At 39.4% G+C, this 18,540-nt stretch overlaps 4 protein-coding genes across 9 annotated transcripts in view; 3 read left to right on the top strand and 1 right to left on the bottom strand.

Moving 5' to 3' along the window:
- The first annotated feature begins 81 nt into the window (after window positions 1–81).
- LOC111598009 (protein germ cell-less) lies at window positions 82–5,089 on the top strand. 2 transcript variants are annotated; one of them, XM_023313004.2, is made up of 4 exons: window positions 82–325; window positions 2,563–2,743; window positions 2,800–3,747; window positions 3,810–5,089. In XM_023313004.2, the coding sequence occupies exons 2-4, from the start codon at window positions 2,604–2,606 to the stop codon at window positions 4,471–4,473; spliced, it is 1,752 nt and encodes a 583-aa protein (XP_023168772.1). In that variant the 5' UTR covers window positions 82–325; window positions 2,563–2,603; the 3' UTR covers window positions 4,474–5,089. The 2 variants fall into 2 exon arrangements, with proteins under 2 accessions (XP_023168772.1, XP_023168773.1); XM_023313005.2 differs by having other exon boundaries at window positions 82–239.
- A 147-nt stretch (window positions 5,090–5,236) lies between these two features.
- LOC111598001 (protein EFR3 homolog cmp44E) lies at window positions 5,237–10,080 on the bottom strand. 4 transcript variants are annotated; one of them, XM_023312992.2, is made up of 9 exons: window positions 9,958–10,080; window positions 9,509–9,695; window positions 8,538–8,742; window positions 8,329–8,482; window positions 7,980–8,225; window positions 7,296–7,426; window positions 6,370–7,233; window positions 5,679–6,303; window positions 5,237–5,621 (listed from the first exon to the last, which is right to left on the bottom strand). In XM_023312992.2, exons 2-9 carry the CDS (start codon window positions 9,591–9,593, stop codon window positions 5,475–5,477), a joined length of 2,457 nt encoding a protein of 818 aa, XP_023168760.2. In that variant the 5' UTR covers window positions 9,594–9,695; window positions 9,958–10,080; the 3' UTR covers window positions 5,237–5,474. The 4 variants fall into 4 exon arrangements, with proteins under 4 accessions (XP_023168760.2, XP_023168761.2, XP_023168759.2 ...); XM_023312993.2 differs by lacking the exon at window positions 9,958–10,080 and adding an exon at window positions 9,773–9,891; XM_023312991.2 differs by lacking the exon at window positions 9,958–10,080 and having other exon boundaries at window positions 9,509–9,891.
- A 2,040-nt stretch (window positions 10,081–12,120) lies between these two features.
- The window catches only part of LOC111597917 (zinc finger CCCH domain-containing protein 18), a 32,278-nt gene continuing 25,858 nt past the window's right edge, over window positions 12,121–18,540 (top strand). The window contains exon 1 of the mRNA XM_023312859.2: window positions 12,121–12,755. The gene's annotated coding sequence lies outside the window, so the exon portion shown is untranslated. The remainder of the gene's footprint in view (window positions 12,756–18,540) is intronic.
- On the top strand, window positions 15,163–15,983 carry LOC111597918. Of its 2 annotated transcripts, none has more exons than XM_023312861.2 (3): window positions 15,163–15,212; window positions 15,272–15,642; window positions 15,715–15,983. In XM_023312861.2, the coding sequence occupies exon 2, from the start codon at window positions 15,285–15,287 to the stop codon at window positions 15,471–15,473; it is 189 nt and encodes a 62-aa protein (XP_023168629.1). In that variant the 5' UTR covers window positions 15,163–15,212; window positions 15,272–15,284; the 3' UTR covers window positions 15,474–15,642; window positions 15,715–15,983. The 2 variants fall into 2 exon arrangements, with proteins under 2 accessions (XP_023168629.1, XP_023168630.1); XM_023312862.2 differs by having other exon boundaries at window positions 15,168–15,212; window positions 15,268–15,642.

Genomic DNA, 18,540 nt, shown 5'->3' on the forward strand with positions numbered 1-18,540 from the left:
TACAGTGCTGTAAATAATAACATTTCGAAAACAATTTTATTATTATGGATGTTATTGTTTCTCGTTTCTCATCTAGCCAAGCACGAGTGATTGCGAGTTGCCTGAGGTTCACGAGAGGGAACGGTTTGTGCGTGTGGAGTGCGCAAAGCTCTTGTGTTAAAAGAAAACTGAAACTTAAATAGAAACAAAAAACTATATTGCAAATAAATGTCTTAAAAACTGTGGAAAGCGTTCAAATTGTTAGTAAATTTGCATAAAGTGAAGTGATAATCCTTAACGAGTTACATAAAGAAAAACAAAGTAAAACTGTAACTCCACATTTACAGTAAGTGCAGCATTGCATTCGTTTTTCGCTTTTTTTATCAGTTCAGCAGTTATTTGTATATGCATTTGTATGTGTGTTCAGTAGTTGCATTTTGCGTCTTTCACTCTTGTTTTGTTTGGTGCGCGAGAGAGTACAATTGCTCTCAGCCACCACGAACTCATGTACACAGACAAGGGTATGGTCTTCGTTTATTACTGCGTCGTTGTTTTCGTATTCTCCAATTCTCCCCCACATGTTCCCAAATTTACTTTTCTTTGCTATTTATAGGGGCGATTTACTGTTACAATGGTAATAACAGCATCGCCACAGATAGCTATTGGCATGAACGTGTGTGAGTGCAACATAAAGAATGAAAGAGAGAGTGAGCGGGAGAGCGGATTGTTGGCAGTGGGATGTGGACGGTGCGCATTTGTTGACAAACGTTGATATATTTCCAACTCGCGTATATTTTGAAATGTCTTAAAGAGTATATGAACGTATATGTATATACATACATGCATATGGGTATATAAACCCTCGCGCTATCAGTGCCGCACAACAGTAAATTTTAGGTAGACTTAACGCACCAGCCGCAACCGCAGACGCAGCAGCAACAGTGAATTGCCAATCAGGTTCGTCTGGCCGATCCACAGCCGAACAGCTGGTCATATCGCGTTGTCTTGCAAGTTCGCTGAACCTCTACACTCTATATATATATATATATATATATGTATATATGTATGTACAAATTAAACTATTTATCAAACCATATACAACGTATGTTTATTAATAAATATGTGTGCTCATTTTTATTTACTTACCCAAGTATATAAACATACTTTTATACACTATTTGGAGAGCGCAGCCAAGTGTTGGCGATGGTGTAGCCGTCTAAACGTTTTGATTCTAATTTGGAAACGCTGAACAGCGCGAGTTCGATTCCGCTCCGCTCCGCCCGATCTTGTTGGCTTCTTTGACGATAATTCACGTTATTTAGCCGTAACTAATCGGGCAACAGTAAATTTTTTTATGCAAATATTTTTTGTAAGGGTATTTAATGCTCGTTTATATTATATATATTTTTTTTTATTGAATTGCATATAATCCAATGAATGGAACGATTGCAATAAGCTAGCTATCTGATATCATCAGCGTTTAAAATTAACAACAGAGCTAACGCTCTCTCTTTGTGTGTCTCTCTTCACCACTCTCTCTTTACAATCTAAGTCGCTGCCACTCTGTTGCTCTCCGTGTTTAGTGACGTAATTTTCAGGCGTTGCAATCGAATTTCTTGTTTTTGTCTTATAAGAAATGTGTGCTCAAACTGGTTTTGAGAGCTCCAACTGCGTCGCACCAAAACAAACTTGGAAGCTAAATGTATGTGTGTGTTTATGTGTGTATAACAACAAATAAATGGTGTATGGATGAGTGCGTAATTTCCGATATGGAGTATACAAGCCTATGGAAACATGTAAACAAAGCAAAAAAATCAAAGCTTTTTTATTATAAGTATTATTATGGCAACGGCCTTGACACGGTTACAACATCCAGCACCAACAACATTCAGTTTATGGGCCAAACAGTAGAAGGGGGAAGAAAAACATAAACAATTTCTTTGGCATATGTATTTGTGTGCTTGCAGAGTTAGACTCAATAGGAGATATCGTTCAACGTTCAACGGGCCACCTCTTAGAAGGCTGCACGCGGGTGACATCATCTGTTGGTTGGAAAGGTAGAGAAGTAGAGTGAAGTGAAGTGACCGATTAGATGCACAACCTGCACTGAAGCTTTATGAAATAATATACCTAATGAATGGTCACCCACTACTTTTGACCTATTAGTGTGATCCGTTGTGGGCGGTGGCAAAAACTGGGTCAGCTTTGTGTACATATAAACTAGAGGCACACGCAACCTGGTAAAATAACACAAAACTCCAATGTTTAAGTATTACATGAATTAGCGAGGTGCGCGTAGCACGAGCTACATTTACACGTTGAAAAACTGTCACGGCACGCACGACATTCTAATCATATTCATTGTAGGTCTCAGATATTCGTCTGGAAGAGAGAAATAAGTTCTTAAGATATAGCGATATAAGGATTTTGTAATTCTGCAAGAATTTGAAATTTAATATTGGTTTATTAAAAAATAATATTGTTTTAATTTTTTTTTATTTTTTTTGTTTCATAAATTTTTGTGTTGAGATGATGCTGAGAACTAAAGTCGTTCAATTTACATGATACTTGTGTTCCTTTTAGGATTCTTGAGAGGGCTCCTGTTTGGAGAGAGTCTCAGAATCATGGGCCAAATCGTTGTATCCATGCAAAGTAATATTGGGGAGGTGTTCAGCGGTCGGCGCAAGCGGAGACGTAGCACAGACTCGACTGCATCACAGGAGGAGCGAGATCGAGCCCAACTGGAGGCCAAATCTCCAAAAAAGTGAGTGGAGAAAGTTGAAGAGGATTCGTTCAATTAATCAACAATTTGATTTGCAGAAAAAAACTATTGACAACCACACAGTATATATACAAAGCTCTGTTCAAGGAGCAGAAGAACTCGGATGTGGCCGTGATGGCACTGGACAAAGTGTGGCACCTTCATAAGGTTTACCTTAGTCAGAGCCCCTACTTTTATAGTATGTTTAATGGGTCGTGGAAGGAGGCACAACAGAATTTTGTGAATATTAAAATACTCGACGATCGGATCACTGCGGATAGCTTGGATGCTGTTTTTGGCTCTATGTACTCTGATGAAATAGAGATTGAACCAAAAGATGTGATACCCGTACTGGCGACTGCGACACTCTTCCATTTGGACGGCATCATTGACAAGTGCGCCGAGGTGATGGTGGACAGCATCGATGCTGAAACTGCGATACAATACTATGAGGCTGCCTGCCAGTACGGTGTACTGAGCGTCAAGAAGTCCACGTTCCAGTGGTTCCAGATCAATTTACTTAGCATTTATAACAAACATCCCAACCTGTTGCGGCATATCTCCATCGATTTGATGACTTTGCTCACAGCTAGCCACGATTTGTATGTGATGCAAACGGAATTCTCGCTGTATACGCTGCTGCGCACTTGGATGTTCTTGCAACTGCATCCACACTATGATCCCGATGATCCTGTGCAACGCGCCGAGGCACAAAAGACTCAAGAGAGACTGGTAAATGCCGGCGTAGAGACTCATACGCCCAGCGTGGATGTGGTCCAGTGGACGTACTTCGCCAGCCGCATGGAGGAGCGTTCATTTTTGGCCACGCCCGAGGGCCAGCCATATGTGCCCGTTTTCCAAAAGCTGCGCACCCAGTACCTGACCAATCATTACATGGACTTGAAGATCATTTTCAACGACAATATCATTCCCAAGGAGTGGCTTTTCAAGCACATACACAGCCATTGGGATGCACTGCTACGCATCGATCACGGCCAAGAGGATGCGTAAGTGCAAATTAATTAATTAATTAATTATTTATTATAGTTGAAAATATTTGCTTAAACAGAAGTCCGCAGCAGCTGGACAATGAGGAGTTCTTTGAGAATTGCATGCGCTGTGGCCGTTTGCTGCTGGAGCCCGGATATCAAAAGTGGCGCTGGACGGGCTTTAACTACGGAATGGATCTCATACTCATTATGGACTCACGTCGTCTAAATATACGCCGCCACCACCGACATGAGCACGAGCGGGTGCTCAGCTTGCAGACGAAGCGAAAGTTCATGATACGCACCACAGTTACATCAATTAATGCACAGCGACAGGCGGTGTTCACACAGACGTCGGAGATCACAACGTTGAGCCTAGAAAAGAATGAGGAGGTGTCGCTGATGGTGCTTGACCCCAAGCTAGTGCATCCGCTACTTATCTCTATTAACATGCTGGTCGTGATGCCGCCCAATCAAAGCTTCAAGGAGATTGTGCCACAGAGCGAGGAATCGACGTTGTCGGCTGCTGCGATACCCATTTCGGAAATTGGCGCCAGCTGTGAACGATCCTTGACCCCAGCCAGCGCCGATGACTCAGCTGTTTGTGTGAGTAGCGATTCGGCGACATCGACATCATCGTCGCCGTCTCTGGGACTGCGACCAGCTGGACGCTTTAGCTGGCAGAGAGGTAGTACCGCCTTGACAAGCGATGGCGAGGCGCTGTGTCGCGACGTGGCGTGCTGAGCGCGTTGCACAAACCACCCAAACCACCTATCTATGCATCAAACTACGTCCTACATATTCCCATTAGGCACAAACCACCTCGTTCTGTTCAAGGACTCGCCACTCGAGCCTCGTTTAATATATAGTTGTATATTCGTTCTCCGTTGGCTACGACTAGCGTCCGCTGTATATATATATTCATATCGCTATATATATACACTATAGATATATAGTTAAACCTTCTACTAACTGTACTCCATATAATTGTACATAATGTTTTAGAGCGCTCTAATGCGCCCGACTTTATATATTTGTAAAATCGTTTACATTACATCCTAGCAATTAATGCATAACTATTTTGTAACCAGAACCAGTTAAGTTTATATTGGCACAATTTTTTGTGCGTTCGGCACAATAGTGTTTAGAAACCAATATATATTTAGAAAATAATATATGTAAAGAATATATAGAACTTACGTATCTAAAACTCAGATCCTAAGCGCGAAAGTTAAGCTAACAATGCGGCAATCGAATTATAAATCGAATTCGAATTACAATTGCTAACGTCATTAAAAGCTCTTAACGTCTTAAGTCCATTGCATTTTAATTAACCCTCACTAAATTATTATTAAATATGTGAACTTTTTAAAACAACAAGAGTCTTCTATTTTTATCAAAGATTTTGTGATATGCAAATCAAAGGATTTACAGCGATTTGATCGATCGATCAATCTTTTGGATTGAAAATTTCAACAATTCGAAAGTTTCATGAAATCCATTTACATTTCCTTTGTTATATTATATATTTATTTGTAACAAACATTATTAGCGTATTGTAATAACAGAACTTTAATTTAAATTGACCCGGTCAAACAAAATATCTATATCCCTGCCCGTGTAATATACAAACAAACAATTTCGCTATGTGCTATAAATACCATACCATATTTCGTATCCATGTTCCATGACCAGGTTACTGGAAGTATTCTATATATTTTAATATATATATATATACTCTTTGTTTAGTAGTAGAACAGCTCTGGAAATTTCGTCTCATAGACGGGCTTCTCGCTGTTGGTTTGAGCTGTTTTGTTATCGCTTTGCGTTATCTGACGTTCCACGGCCAGTGAGTTGAAGAGCTCGTTTAGACGGTTTTGAATAAGATCATGCTGGAATTGAATAAGAGAACATTAGCCAAACATTTATGAAAAAGCTAGGGAGTTTACCTTCGGTTCAGTGCGTCGTATTAAATCGTCGAATTCACCTTCACGGAAGGTGCGTACAATTTGCATTTGTCGTTCGCGTTGCTCTCGCTTTGCCGCCTCTGTTGGTTCGGCTAAAGCTCGTTTCATTGCATCGAAGTTGTATTCGGGCGATAGCGATTTCTTGCAGACACCTGGCGAGCTATTCACGCTGTCCACATCTCCGTTGTAGAGTGTTAAGTCAGCGGAGCTATTACGCTGCGTCATGTGCGTGCTAACCGATTCCACCCAGGAGTGACGATGTCCTGGATTATCAGCCTGGTTGAGTGTATAGGGCGCTCCAGTATTGAGGCGCTGTGCGTCCATGCCTGCATTTTGCAAGTATTCACCCAGTGCTAATTTATCGATGGACAGATGAGGCAGCGATAAGTTTAGATTCTTTGAGACCACCTTCTTCGGCTCCAATAGTGGGGGCAGATAGTATATAGCCTCTTCGCGTCGCGCCTCAATAATCTTTTGTGCATATTCCAACAGGTTGTTGATGCCGCTGACACGCGAGATGAGCACCAGCAGCGCAATGGAAATGGAGTGTAAATTGCATCTGTGCACCGCGCCCAGGGTCTCCACAGTGCAAGCCATTTGCTGAATTCTACAGGCATTGGAAAAAGAGACTTATAGAAATTACAATTTCATTTTGTATTGGCATCTCTCTTACCCCAATATGAACAGCAAGAACTCCTGAACTGTTTCACTGCAGGACATTTCTACAATGAGAAGCGCTGCTGTATTATAACTAGCAGTTAGGGAATCAACGCGATCGGATAGTGCCATGCTATCGATCAGCGCCTGCATAATATTCGCGCCATATTTATGCGTGAATATGATGTCAGACCGTGAGGGCGGCTCCTGTGATAGTGCAGGATACGGCTTCACGCTCACGTTGCTGAGCACCTTCTCATTTTGATGGCGATCGAGCAGCGCCTGGAAGATCTGCATCACAATCATGCGCGTTGGGTCGTGTGGTGCGCGCGCCATTCGCAGCAGCGGTTGTAGGAACGAGGCAGGAAAAGCTTTCTCGAAGGATACTGTGCTATACTGGTTGCCCACTTTGAGTAGGGACTTGAGTAATATGTTCTGCAACATTTGATCGCTTTTGCTATTCTTGGATAGATCGGGCACCGTGTTCATGATGAACAACATGATCTCGATCTTCTGATAGTCCGGATGATGATTGGCGAACTCGCCGAGCGCATTGATAAGCGCCTCCTGGTATTGCGACTCCTCCGGTGTTATTTCAGTGGTTGTGCTTACGCTTGTACGCAAGTGGGTCAACAGATTGTTAATAATATCCAGTGCAGACGGCCCCACGCTCTCGCCGGCCGCAATGGCAATGATCTTCGACAGCACCACCGCCAGGGAGGTGCGTGTTTTGGGCGATGACTTGAAATTGCTATCCAAATGCTGCATGAGTGTCTCCACCACGGTGTAGGAATATTGTGGTTGTATGGAAATCATAACAATACGGAATGTGTGTATAGCAAACGTGTTGGGCACCCACAGTTCATGCCGATCCAAATGGCTGTATTGGAGTAGCCAATAAGGTTAAATAACTGATTGAGCACAACTCGCTTGGCTACTTACGTCAACAGCGGCTTCAGTACGCTACGTATGTGTCCAAAGGACGCACGACCCACTAGCTCGCGCAGCACTTCCTCTGCCAGCACAGGTGGCGTCACATTGGTGGCATCCTCAACAGGTGTTAGATCGCCCGACTAGGTGAATAAGAGCAGTTATTGGTAACAAAATCTTTGAACTCGATGGAGCGGGGTAAGGTAAGTGCTGCTATGTGGATTTATGCTAAACATATATAACAACACATATAATATATACAGTGAAATCTCTACTAACTGAATGTTGCCTTGTCTGGACTTTAGAGATTGTTCGTGTATCCCTTAGCAGACGGAGCTTCAATTCGTTAGTTGAAGTAACTCTAACTATATATTTATAAGACTTAGGGCTAGACATTATTATACTTATGGAGAGAGTTTGATTAATTATATTTGGAATTAATTCAAATTACCGCCAGTAAATTTTTCTTCACAAACATAACGTTCACACAGAACTTTTTGGTGTTTCAGTTATGTGTAATTGTTGTGTGTTGTTTGTTGTTGTTGTGTGTTGAATTGGTTTCGTTTGCATTATGACAGAATATATACGAAAACAACGAAAAACAACAGAAATTAGTCGTGAGGCTCGAGTTTTGCCAATTTTTAAAAAGTATGAACAAAGTAGTTGTTGCACCTGGTTTGGGTAAAGTGGACTAACCTGCATATTGAACAGCAGTGAAGGTACAATCTTCTCCATGTGCTGTGCCTCCCAGATGTTCTCGACCAGATCGTCGGATACTGTTTTACGTATAACACCCTGTAGTCCTTTGATGCCAGCCAGTCGCAGGCTATCACGCAAGTCCTGGCTATCGCTGTGACACATGGACGAAAACTTCGAGATAAAGAAATCGTAACGTCGGTGATACGAGGGCGTATCTTCGTTAATATTAGCAAACTTAACAAACTGTAATGGGAGACCGAGAGTAAAATGTTTATAGTTATTACATAAAAGTTTTCAAGGAAAATTAACGTAATCTCAAGAGTCTGAAAGTATTTTTAATTCGTACCGAATTAGTTGCCATTATTTTTAAATTCGGATTAGAATCCTCGAGCAGTTTTTGCACCATGCGCAAAAACGATTCAACGAACAAATTGAGCGTTGTTTGGGCATGACAGGCCTGTAGCAGCAGATCCATGGCTTCCATGGCAATCTCGGCTAGTCTATAAGAAAATGTATAATATATGTTGATATAAGCTATATTATATATTATCTTACTTGTAGCGCTTGCGGTTGATGTCCTTGGTGGCCTTCTGGTAGAGATACTCGCCAATGCGGTCCAGTTTGTCGGGCGAGCTAAGCGAATAGAATGTTAGCTTCTCCATATTCGATTTGACGAGCCCATCCTCTGGGTTGACAGGGAATATGTTGTCAACCAGGCGCTTATAGCGCGGTCGCAGTGCCGAGCAACAGCCGCAGCAACCTAAAAGAGCGCAAGGAAAGGCGCATTGCTTAGATGGATTCGGCAGGCAGACGTGTATGCAGCGATAGGTAAACATGCGATGCAGTAGACGCAGTGTCTGTTGTGCCTTCGGCAATGGATAAATGGTGACTAATAGACTATCAACCCTAAAAGCGGAGTTCGCTGTTGTTCGCTACCAGCTGGACTGGGTGCGGTGGCCATTTAGACCAAGTCGTTTATCTTATCATCCATAATCGTTGCCATTTTTTAAAAGAGAATTGACCCGAGTCGCGTGCTAAGAGCGCATGTTGTTGTTATGGCTATATTTTTTGTTGTTTTCCGTTCTCTTTTGCTACACATCTTCGGTAAAATCCTTGGATTTCGTCATCGATCGCTGGCGTCATTCATTTATTCGTTTGGAGGCCAAATTGCGTTGCTGTTATTTCCACTCTTACCAATCACTCACCTGGCATGTTTGTTCAACAGTCTCTCCTTTTATGTTTTATCGCGGCGTTAGATAATAAACTCTGCGATAAAAGTATTTCGCTGTTGTAAACTTGTGTGCTCGAATTTTTGTTTTTCTCTTTGACTATTTTTACAAGGAGTTGCCACACAGTTTCAAATCCAGTGATCTGGCAGCGTGCTGCCATACTTGAAGTTGGCTGCAAGTTTTAACAGCATTGCTCCACACCACAATAACATTTAATTGTGGTAAGGCGCGTTCGGTTTGTTTTTGTTTTGTGTCTAATGAAAATATGCATTCTTATTTATGTATATATATACTTACAACTGGGATCGGTGCATTTCTGTACAAAGCTATCGAAAAACTCCGGTAGCTCGGGTGGTTCAAAGCAGCAACGTATTAATGCCATTATTATTTTCTATGTTTGTCCCTCAATGAAGAAAGCTGTGCGTTCACTTGTGTATGTGTTCATACATGAGAATGTGTTGGTGTGTTCCTTAGATAAAATCAGCTGTTGACATGTAACGGGAAGAAAGCTTTCGTTTTCACTCAGCTCTAAGCTTTTGTTGCTATTTAAGGTACGCATACATTTGTACATATGAGTATTTATGTATATAGATATATTTTATGCACGTGGCCTATTATTATATGCCAGGCTTGGTAAGAAGATGACCCTCTGGCATTTACATAAGGCAGCAGTGGGAGCACAACACTTAACACTAACATTAATCATATTAACAGAAAGAAGGATGTAATGTTATTAATCAATTTACATTTTAATCACTGTTAATTTTTGCGTAACTCGCATCACCATTATTAAATTTAAAATATCTTGTAGTTAATTGCTTTCACTTTATTGAGCGCCTGACGCTTTACGCGCTTTGTACTTTACTGTTGAGAACAAAAAAAGGTACTGAATGTGAAAAGTTTTGCACAGAACATAATTTGCGCAAAAAAGCTACGCTTTAGCATTTGACAGGCTTCGTCAACGAAAGCTTTCTCTTCTCAGCAATTGAAGTGTGGGAAAAGCTGAAGGGACTTATTTCAAAAATAAAATCCCATTTGCAACTGTTGTGGAACAGTTGTGCCAAAGTCGCGTCTGTGGGAAAGAAAAACCGTTAACCGTTAGATTATACACTCGACCAGGAATGCAAACGACAGTGAGTGAGTGTGAGGGAGAGAGTCCACTTGGCACTGTCAGCCTGGCCGTTGCTGAAGTGTAAAAGATATGGCAAATGCTTCACACGACAGATTCGTGCGTTGACAACTTTATTAAACTTAAATGGGCTCCTTGCAAAGAGTGTGTGTTTGAGAGAGAGAGAGAGAGAGGGAGTGAAGGAGGGTATTTCGTTTTGAGTGGACGTGGGACGCCAACAGATTGGTGCTTTATAGTTTCTTGACCGGTTGACGACGATGACAATCGATGATTTATTTGTATATTTTGCGTATTTCTTCTTTTTTGATTAATTACTGAGATATTCAAATTTTCAAGTGTGTGGGGAAATATTTGCGTGAATTATTTTATTCCGATTGTTGTTCGTCTGCTGAGCTACCTGCAGAACTGCCTGCCTACATGATTTGCTTTGTTTATGACACTTGCCAGAATAGTTTCAGCTGCCCTGGGGATTAGCGCTCTTTCATAACTAACTTATCTACAAGACGAATTAATTAGTAAGGCGACCAACTCGATGAATTCTGATGCTACGCCAATACACTCAGAAAAAAAATATCAAGATTTCGGCGTGCAAAACAAATAAAAACACTTAAAATTAATAAATTCTATATATGCATATTATGAAATATGAAGACTATGCTTGAAAATATTAAACATTTAGAGAATTTTCATATATTTGAAATATTAGAAGTAAGTTCGAATTTTTTTAAAATGAAATGTAGCAGAAATTTGTAAGTAATAAGTATTCTAAGAGCCTCTGCTTATACAGAGTCTTTTGAGTATATGTCTCTCAAGGGTATTTAATAGATTTAATAGATATTTAAATATTTAAAAATTTAAAAATTCAGAATTTTGGAATTTGCTGAATTTAATATTATAATTTAAAGAATTATTTTGATAAGTTTTGAGGCTTAGTGTAGCTTTAAAAATAATCAGAATACTAATTTAAATATGTAAATGGTTATTAATTTGTTTAACGAAATTCAAGCGTGAGCTTAATGGCATAAATTTAAGATTTGAATTTTTAGTTATATTGGGAGAACGTTAAGAGTCCGGAAGTCTTAATAGATTTGAACTTATAATAAAATTTTAATAAATATATATAGAAAAAGGAATATTTTTCCATTCAAGAGCATTTATGTGTGGCTTATATTAGGTGCTAGAAAAGGGCTTTTCGCTAAGTGCAGCGATTATAGCTAGCCAATATCGTGATTGATGAGCTGGGGTGTGCTGCTGGTCTGGGAGGTTACTGTTTGTTTGTCTTACGCAGCATCCGCAGTTGATGCGGCAGCAGCAGTAGCAGCTGTTGGTGTTGAGCGTATCTATCGGACTTTGCTGTACAGAATTTCCATATTATTTCTATGATGCAAACCTAACGAAGATACTAAAACTGAAGCTGGAACTAAGTGAAGAATGTTTTTGGGCGAGCTGGTTTCACTTGTTTACATCGCCAACATCAACAGCCCAGTCACATCTTGCCTTCATTTAAATCAAGTCAGAGAGAGCGAGTGCCACAGAGAGCCAGAGCGAGTGAGTGAGTGAGAGAGAGAGAGAGCGAGCGTAAAAGAAATGCCGGCTACCTGTTGCTCTGTGCTGCTTACCTGAGCTCGGCTCATTAAGCTCCAAGACGATGAGCTTTGACGCTCACGAGTAAAGTTTCTGAGCTTGTAACGCGGATCGTTCAAGTTTTTAGCTTTAGTCGACTTTCAGACGTGACGGTGTTCACCTGGCTGAACCCAACGTGCGATACTCCCACTCTCACTCGCTCGCTCTCTCGCTCTCTCGTGTGTGTGTGTGTGTGCGCGCGTTTAAGATGCGCGATTTGTTATACAAAATTGACAACGATTAATATATATATTTATATATATATACGAACTGGTCAGCACAGCTGCTAACCCTAACTCGCTTGCATTTGCATTGCAATTAGGAAATCAATATTGCGTCTCTCTCTCTCTCACTCTCTCGAATATTTGCGATCAATCGCCAACGACCATCGGCACGTCCATTCAACTGCACTCAACCCACACACATAGAAGAAGGAAAAATAAAATTAGAAAAAAGTTAGAAAAAAAACAAACGACTTTGTGCGCAGTGCAAAAAGCAAATCGTGATAAATTTTCGCTTAAATTGTGCAAACGATTTTTTGGTAAAAAAAAACATTTAACAACGACTGCATGTGTGTGCGAGTGTGTGTGCATGTGCAGGTGTGTATGTGTGTGTGTGACTAATTAAGAATTTGATGTGCATTTGCAAAACGATTTCAAAAGAAGATCGAACTACACTCGCCTCAACAAGTGCAACAATTTGTTTATTCATCCAGCAACAACAAACACAGCAGCAACAACAACTCAAATAACAACTAATGTAATTAGAACTGCGCAAAACGCTTTTGATGAGGTGAGTCGCTTAGCTGCAATAGAATTGTAAATACAATTGTCACAAATATTTAACGTGGGCTTTTCAAGGCATCCAAATGAACTACAGTAGAGCTACGCTAAACCAGACTTTCCAACAACAATTTCTGACTCTGTAACGCTTTTACTTTCTGTAACCAATCGAATTATTAAAACAAATCTAATCGTAGCTATACTAAATATTAAAAAAAAATAAAACAAAAACAACTAAAAAAACGAGAGATTTTTTTATTTCTTCTTCTGAATAATTCAAATCGCTGTTTCGCCCAACATCTTATCTAAAATCTTACCTTTTATGAACCTAGAATATTCTTAGTTTGTTCCAATTACACATATACAACATCTGTGTGTGTGTGTGTGTGTGGGTGGGTGGATGTGTCTACACTTGTCGCAAAATCCAAGAACGTTTTGTTTATAAGCTGCAAATTCGAGTTGGAAAACGCTTCATCAGAGCCTGCCATGAATTCCAATCAGAATATTTATTGTTTGAATTCTTCTTGAGTATTTTAAGATAATAAGCAGGAAGTTTGATTATTGAAAAATTCCTCGTCTGAGACATTCCTTTATGACAGGTTTTACATGTAAGAAATGCACAAAAAAAACTTGAAAGTTAACAACAAAAAAGGAGCAAATAAAATTTTTAAAATATTGCAATTCGCACAACTTTTGATTTTCAAGCATTCCGTGTAAAACATTCGTTCATGATCGCTTGGCGCTTTTTTATGAAGATTTATGCAAAATGTTTTAACAGATTTAAAACATAATAAATTAAAATGCAATTATTGAAAAATCCTGAAGTTTTTTCTTGAGAAGAAAACAGTTCTTATAAAAAGAAAATAATAAAAAATAAGCTAAACAATTTAAGTAATAAAAAAACATTTTGCTTTTTTTTATTAGTTTTATTATTTTTCCTTTTTTAAACTTAAATTATTTTGTTATTATTTATTAAGTTTAGCCCGCATTTATTTATTGATTATTGATTCAATATTTTTTTGATTAAATATGTTTGCTTATCAACAAGAGAGCTAAAGTGCGTAAAGAGTATATATTTTTTGCAATAAAATTAAGTGTAGAAAGAAAAAATAAATTGCCAATTTTGTGTTTTGATTTATCAATTTTTTCCCACTGCTAGGAGTAAATAGATAAGAACGCCTAGATAACAATAGATAAAATTAATTCTTAAATTTGAATTCAAAATGACTGCTGAGCTCTTTTCTCGCAGTGTATGCCCAGCCAACGCATTGTCAATAGTAGACACACGTTTCTGACTCATTTGGCAATTGCTGAAGTAGAATAAAAACAGGCTGATTAATAGTTCTAAACACATTTGCGCCAAATGGAGCACCGACAAATTGAACTGTTACCCTTTTGGCTAACTCTTTGCTCTTAGCTCAAAGTAATTTAAAGTTCACAATGTCAAGACTTTCTTTCGATTTCAACAAAGTATTGGCAACATTTTTGTAAGTCCATAAATATGCGAGCTCTCTAAGCTGCCGACTTGTTGGAGCTACAAGCTTTTGTTGTGTGTTGTGTGTTGTGTGCTGCGGCGATTGCTTTGAATTTCGGATGCAAATTAATAACCAATTATAATGTGAATATAAAGCTTTGCTATCATTATGATGAACTCGTGTATCGCCGAATGATCATTCCAATGATAATGCGGGACGGCAGCTGAACACGAACGGAAATAGAATTCTGAAGGTCTTACAATGCAATCTATAAATATATATATACATATATATATATATATATAGATATTTCTTTACAACTGTAAATTTTTTAGTGAAAGTTCGATTGACTAAGCCTTTTTAAGGGAAGGGACGTGTTTCGATGCTCGTTCACACAGCGAAAAGAGTAGATTGGCTTTTGGCAATGGCCGACTGAATGTCTATCTGTTCTAGTTAGGAAGTTGATTTTGGCAATAGTTAATCGAATATATACAATATATATGCTCATTCCATTGAGGCGTGGTTAAATAAGAAAATTCTATTATATCTTGATATAGGAGCTAGAGTCTTGATGCCCCACACATGAAACTGAACAAGTATTATGCAGTCAGCTTTCGCAAAGGCTGCTACAGGTTTCTTCTTAATAATTTTCACCTTAAAAAATTAGCCGACGAATATGTCCACTATCGTTTCGCGTTTCAGTTCTAAGAGCTCAAATAAAATTAGCATTGCAAATGTGATTGAAAATGCGAATTAAAATAATTTGCCTTAAAATTCACATAAATTTTCGACTTTAAATTCGATTAGGAATTTTTTATTTATGTATTTTTGCCAAAATCGCAAATATTGCTCAAAAACAGCTAATATACATATGTAATTTGTTAAATATAAAAAACTTTTATCTAGACGATCTAGAACGCTTTTGCAGATTTCTCCATTTGACATTTGGATTGCATACGATTTACATTCATTTGTTGTACGAGAGAGCTGAAGTAAGCATCGAATAGAAAATTTAAGTAAAGAATTTTATAAACGTTCTCTTATAAGATAGGAAACTTGTGAAAATGGCTGGAAATTCGAAACCAACAAAATTGCAAAGCTTATGCAACACTTTGAATTGGTTCTTCAATCTGCCAGCTGTGCAAAATGCCAAAGTCTCGATTGTTGTTCTCCTGGATTTGCTGACGCTGTCGAGCCTATGTCCAGCTTACTCCAATTATATTGCTCGACCGTTTCTCTTGTGGAAGTATTAAGCAAGGATAAAGATAATATATGTATACTGTATATTTATACATATATATTTATAAATATATATACTTTTGTAGCTGCGTTCTGTACGTGGGCGCATTTTGAACTTGTTTCCAAACGATCTTCACCTTCAGTTCAATGCCAATGCCAATGACGTCATGCTGCGGACTGCATGTAAGTAGCGTGTGTGTGTGTGTGTCTGTGTAGGTGTCTTCGAACTGGCTAACACCTCTCTTTGCCCCACAGCTGCTCGTTTCCAGCAAGTCTCTTGGCCTGCTTGCCTGTTGTCTTCAAACGCTTTGCCAAAACATTAAATCGACGCACAAAATTTTGTTTTTTTCGCTTTTTTCGTGCTCATTAAAACTTCGAAAGTTTCGGCTTTTGTGTCTGGAAATAAACGTCAATTTAAAAGGAACCTGTGCAGCAGCGAAATCAAGCGACGTTGCATACACAAACACACACACGTACTCACACACACACACACACACGCACAACAAATTGAAAATTCTCGAATAAACTGCTTATTTTTTGTGTTGATGTTGCCAAAAATGGTGTAGAGCCTTGCCTTGTACGCAGTCCTACGGCTGGTTTCGTTTTTTCTCTCTTTTGGAAGCTGTGTTGCGTGTTTTTTAGCTGGCTGCCGTTTTTGGTGTGCATGCGTCAAGGATGATTTGTTTTAATGCAAAAGGCAGCAGCGGCAGCGGCATCAAAATTTTATTTGTGATTTTTTCTTTATTTTTTTTTTTTGGTTTTGTTGTGCTTGCTTCCTGCCCCGCGCCTGTTTGACTCATTGTACGTAAATTTTCTGTCTGCCATTTAGCACCTACGAAGTGTTTGTCTTCACAAATGTGCCGCAGGGTGATTAACACTCTTCGAACTAAATACACTTGAAAGTCTTAGCCATGCAATTGTACACATTTCCGAGAGTTGACTGTAACAGAGAAACAAATATAAACAAATTGGCAATGCTGACTGGCTTTTAGTGTCTTGTATATGGGCTGCTAATGAATGCGCGTTCCCCGAGTGACCTTACCTAATAGCGGGCCAACGCTACGCGGCGCATCGGGTCAACAAAAGCAGGCAACATTCACTTTCGCATCGTGCACCTTTAATTGCCCACGGGGCAAACATCAAACGCAAGACAAATCAAATTTAAAGTGTGTTGGCCAGCAAATACCCTGCTGTATGTAGTTAAGGAATAAATATATATAGCAGATGATGGATCAGATGAATAAATATATTTATTATGTTACACATTATCTTGAATTGCTCTTTTTTAGTTATTTATCTGCATTAAAAGTTGACTGCATTCAGTGCTGTCAAAATTATGGCATATTTCTATTACCTTAGGTAACTCACTAAAGTAGATAGATTCCTAAAATAGTTTTCTTCAGATAAATTCCTTAGATTACTACGATAGATACCTCAGATTCCTTTGCTGCTCAGTTGGCATTTGATATTCTAGTTAACATTTGACTGCAAATTACATTGAAGGCAATTTATATATAAAACTGAATACTTAAAATACATTAGGCATCAATCTTTCAGTCTTCAGTCTTTCTTTCAGACTGCCTTCGTCTGCTCTACGATAACTAATTTAACTAATCTTGAGTTCATACACTCTATATAGGCCAAGTTGTGCCAGCATCTGCCTGTTATGCACAAATTTAGCTACGTCTGCAATATACCTGTTTAGCCCACATGCAATGTGTACAGGGGAACAAAAACAAAATCAAAATCGAATTCGAAATGTGTGAGACAAGAGCCAAGCGCACAAAGTCTTCCAAATGGCGTAATCGCATTTGTATGTGTGTGTGTGTGTGTGTGATTTGTGATTGTTGAGGCGGCCTGAAAGCCAGCGTTGAGACTAGCTGTTGATTTAATGGGGTCGACTGCTATTTAACAAATTGTTTAACCTGGTCGCGTTTTCATTTGTAATGGACAAATGGACTGACATTGAGCAGACGTTGAGCACGTTGAGCGGAAGTTGATCGGTCAATTGTGAACGGTAAACAGCATTTGACACTTCACAAAGCATGTGCGGAAGTTAACTCACAATGCTCTCAGAAAAGACCCAATTAGTGGCCGGCAATCATAATCATAACTGAAACACTTATCAGCTTAGCTGTGTTTTTTTTCAATTGACCTCCTCCCGCATTGTCTCTGGCCTGTGGTGCCTCAGGTGTATCAGGTGTCAAGTGACGCCATTGGCATTGGCAGGTGCAGGGGCAACTTTGATTGCAATACGACGCCCTGGGAACGCTCTAAGCTGATTTAATTTGGGCAAAGCTTAGCACGGATATACCCTGTAAAGCTGGCAAGAGACGGAGAGTCTGCAGCTGTAAATTGTTAGACATAACAGCAAAGCTTTTCAGCTATACACTGTAGAAAAGGAATGATAACGTCTTTAACTGGAATTTTCGGTTTCCCTTAATGGAAACGAGCCTGGAAGTCAATCTTTTAGCTTAATATTGACATACAGTGCAGAAAAGTTATGAGAGCGTCTTTAGCTGGAAGTTGTTAGAGAAGTTATTTCGAAGATCTCTAAAGATCAGCCTAAACCAATTGAAAATTTATATTCCACATATTTTCTACTCACAGGATTGTGCTCTTGAGAAGAGATAAGCAAACAGGGTATTTTTTCTATACAATATCTTAATTGGCACACATTTCGATGGCGTCAAGCTCTGGCTGACTGGCAGAGTGGATCGAACCAAAAATGAATATTTGGGGCGTGCATGATGTTAGCCGAAAATGCTTTCAATGAAGTCATTAAATTGATGTATTGACTGCCGGTCGCTGGCCGTTGGGCCTGCTTAGCTTTCATCTCTCTCTCTCTCGAGCCAATTATGAAGTTCCAAGAACTGCGTCTGGTTGCGACTGCCATAACGATTCCAGCAAATTTCTCTTTGTCTAGCCAGCCTTTTTGTTATAATAATAATTGACCGATGTGATGTCATTCGCTTGTGGATGCTTTGCCAAGGCATTGGGTGACATTTGATGACTGCCTCGCACAAAGAGACAAACTGAGATTCATGCATACAAATGAGAGCTGGAAACTGGAGCGATTAC

This window comes from Drosophila hydei, unplaced genomic scaffold (genome assembly GCF_003285905.1).
Source record: "Drosophila hydei strain 15085-1641.00,03,60 unplaced genomic scaffold, DhydRS2 tig00008130-arrow-arrow-pilon, whole genome shotgun sequence".
Taxonomy (NCBI): Eukaryota; Metazoa; Arthropoda; class Insecta; order Diptera; family Drosophilidae; genus Drosophila; species Drosophila hydei.

Coding starts and splice junctions, on each gene's coding strand:
- LOC111598001 (XM_023312992.2), bottom strand. CDS start 9,593: ATGGCATTAATACGTTGCTGCTTTGAACCACCCGAGCTACCGGAGTTT. Junction 8,226..8,328: donor AAATAATGGCAACTAATTCG/GTACGAATTAAA, acceptor CTCCCATTACAG/TTTGTTAAGTTTGCTAATAT. Junction 5,622..5,678: donor TACGACGCACTGAACCGAAG/GTAAACTCCCTA, acceptor ATTCAATTCCAG/CATGATCTTATTCAAAACCG.
- LOC111597918 (XM_023312861.2), top strand. CDS start 15,285: ATGGCTGGAAATTCGAAACCAACAAAATTGCAAAGCTTATGCAACACT.
- LOC111598009 (XM_023313004.2), top strand. CDS start 2,604: ATGGGCCAAATCGTTGTATCCATGCAAAGTAATATTGGGGAGGTGTTC. Junction 2,744..2,799: donor GAGGCCAAATCTCCAAAAAA/GTGAGTGGAGAA, acceptor TTTGATTTGCAG/AAAAAAACTATTGACAACCA. Junction 3,748..3,809: donor GATCACGGCCAAGAGGATGC/GTAAGTGCAAAT, acceptor TTGCTTAAACAG/AAGTCCGCAGCAGCTGGACA.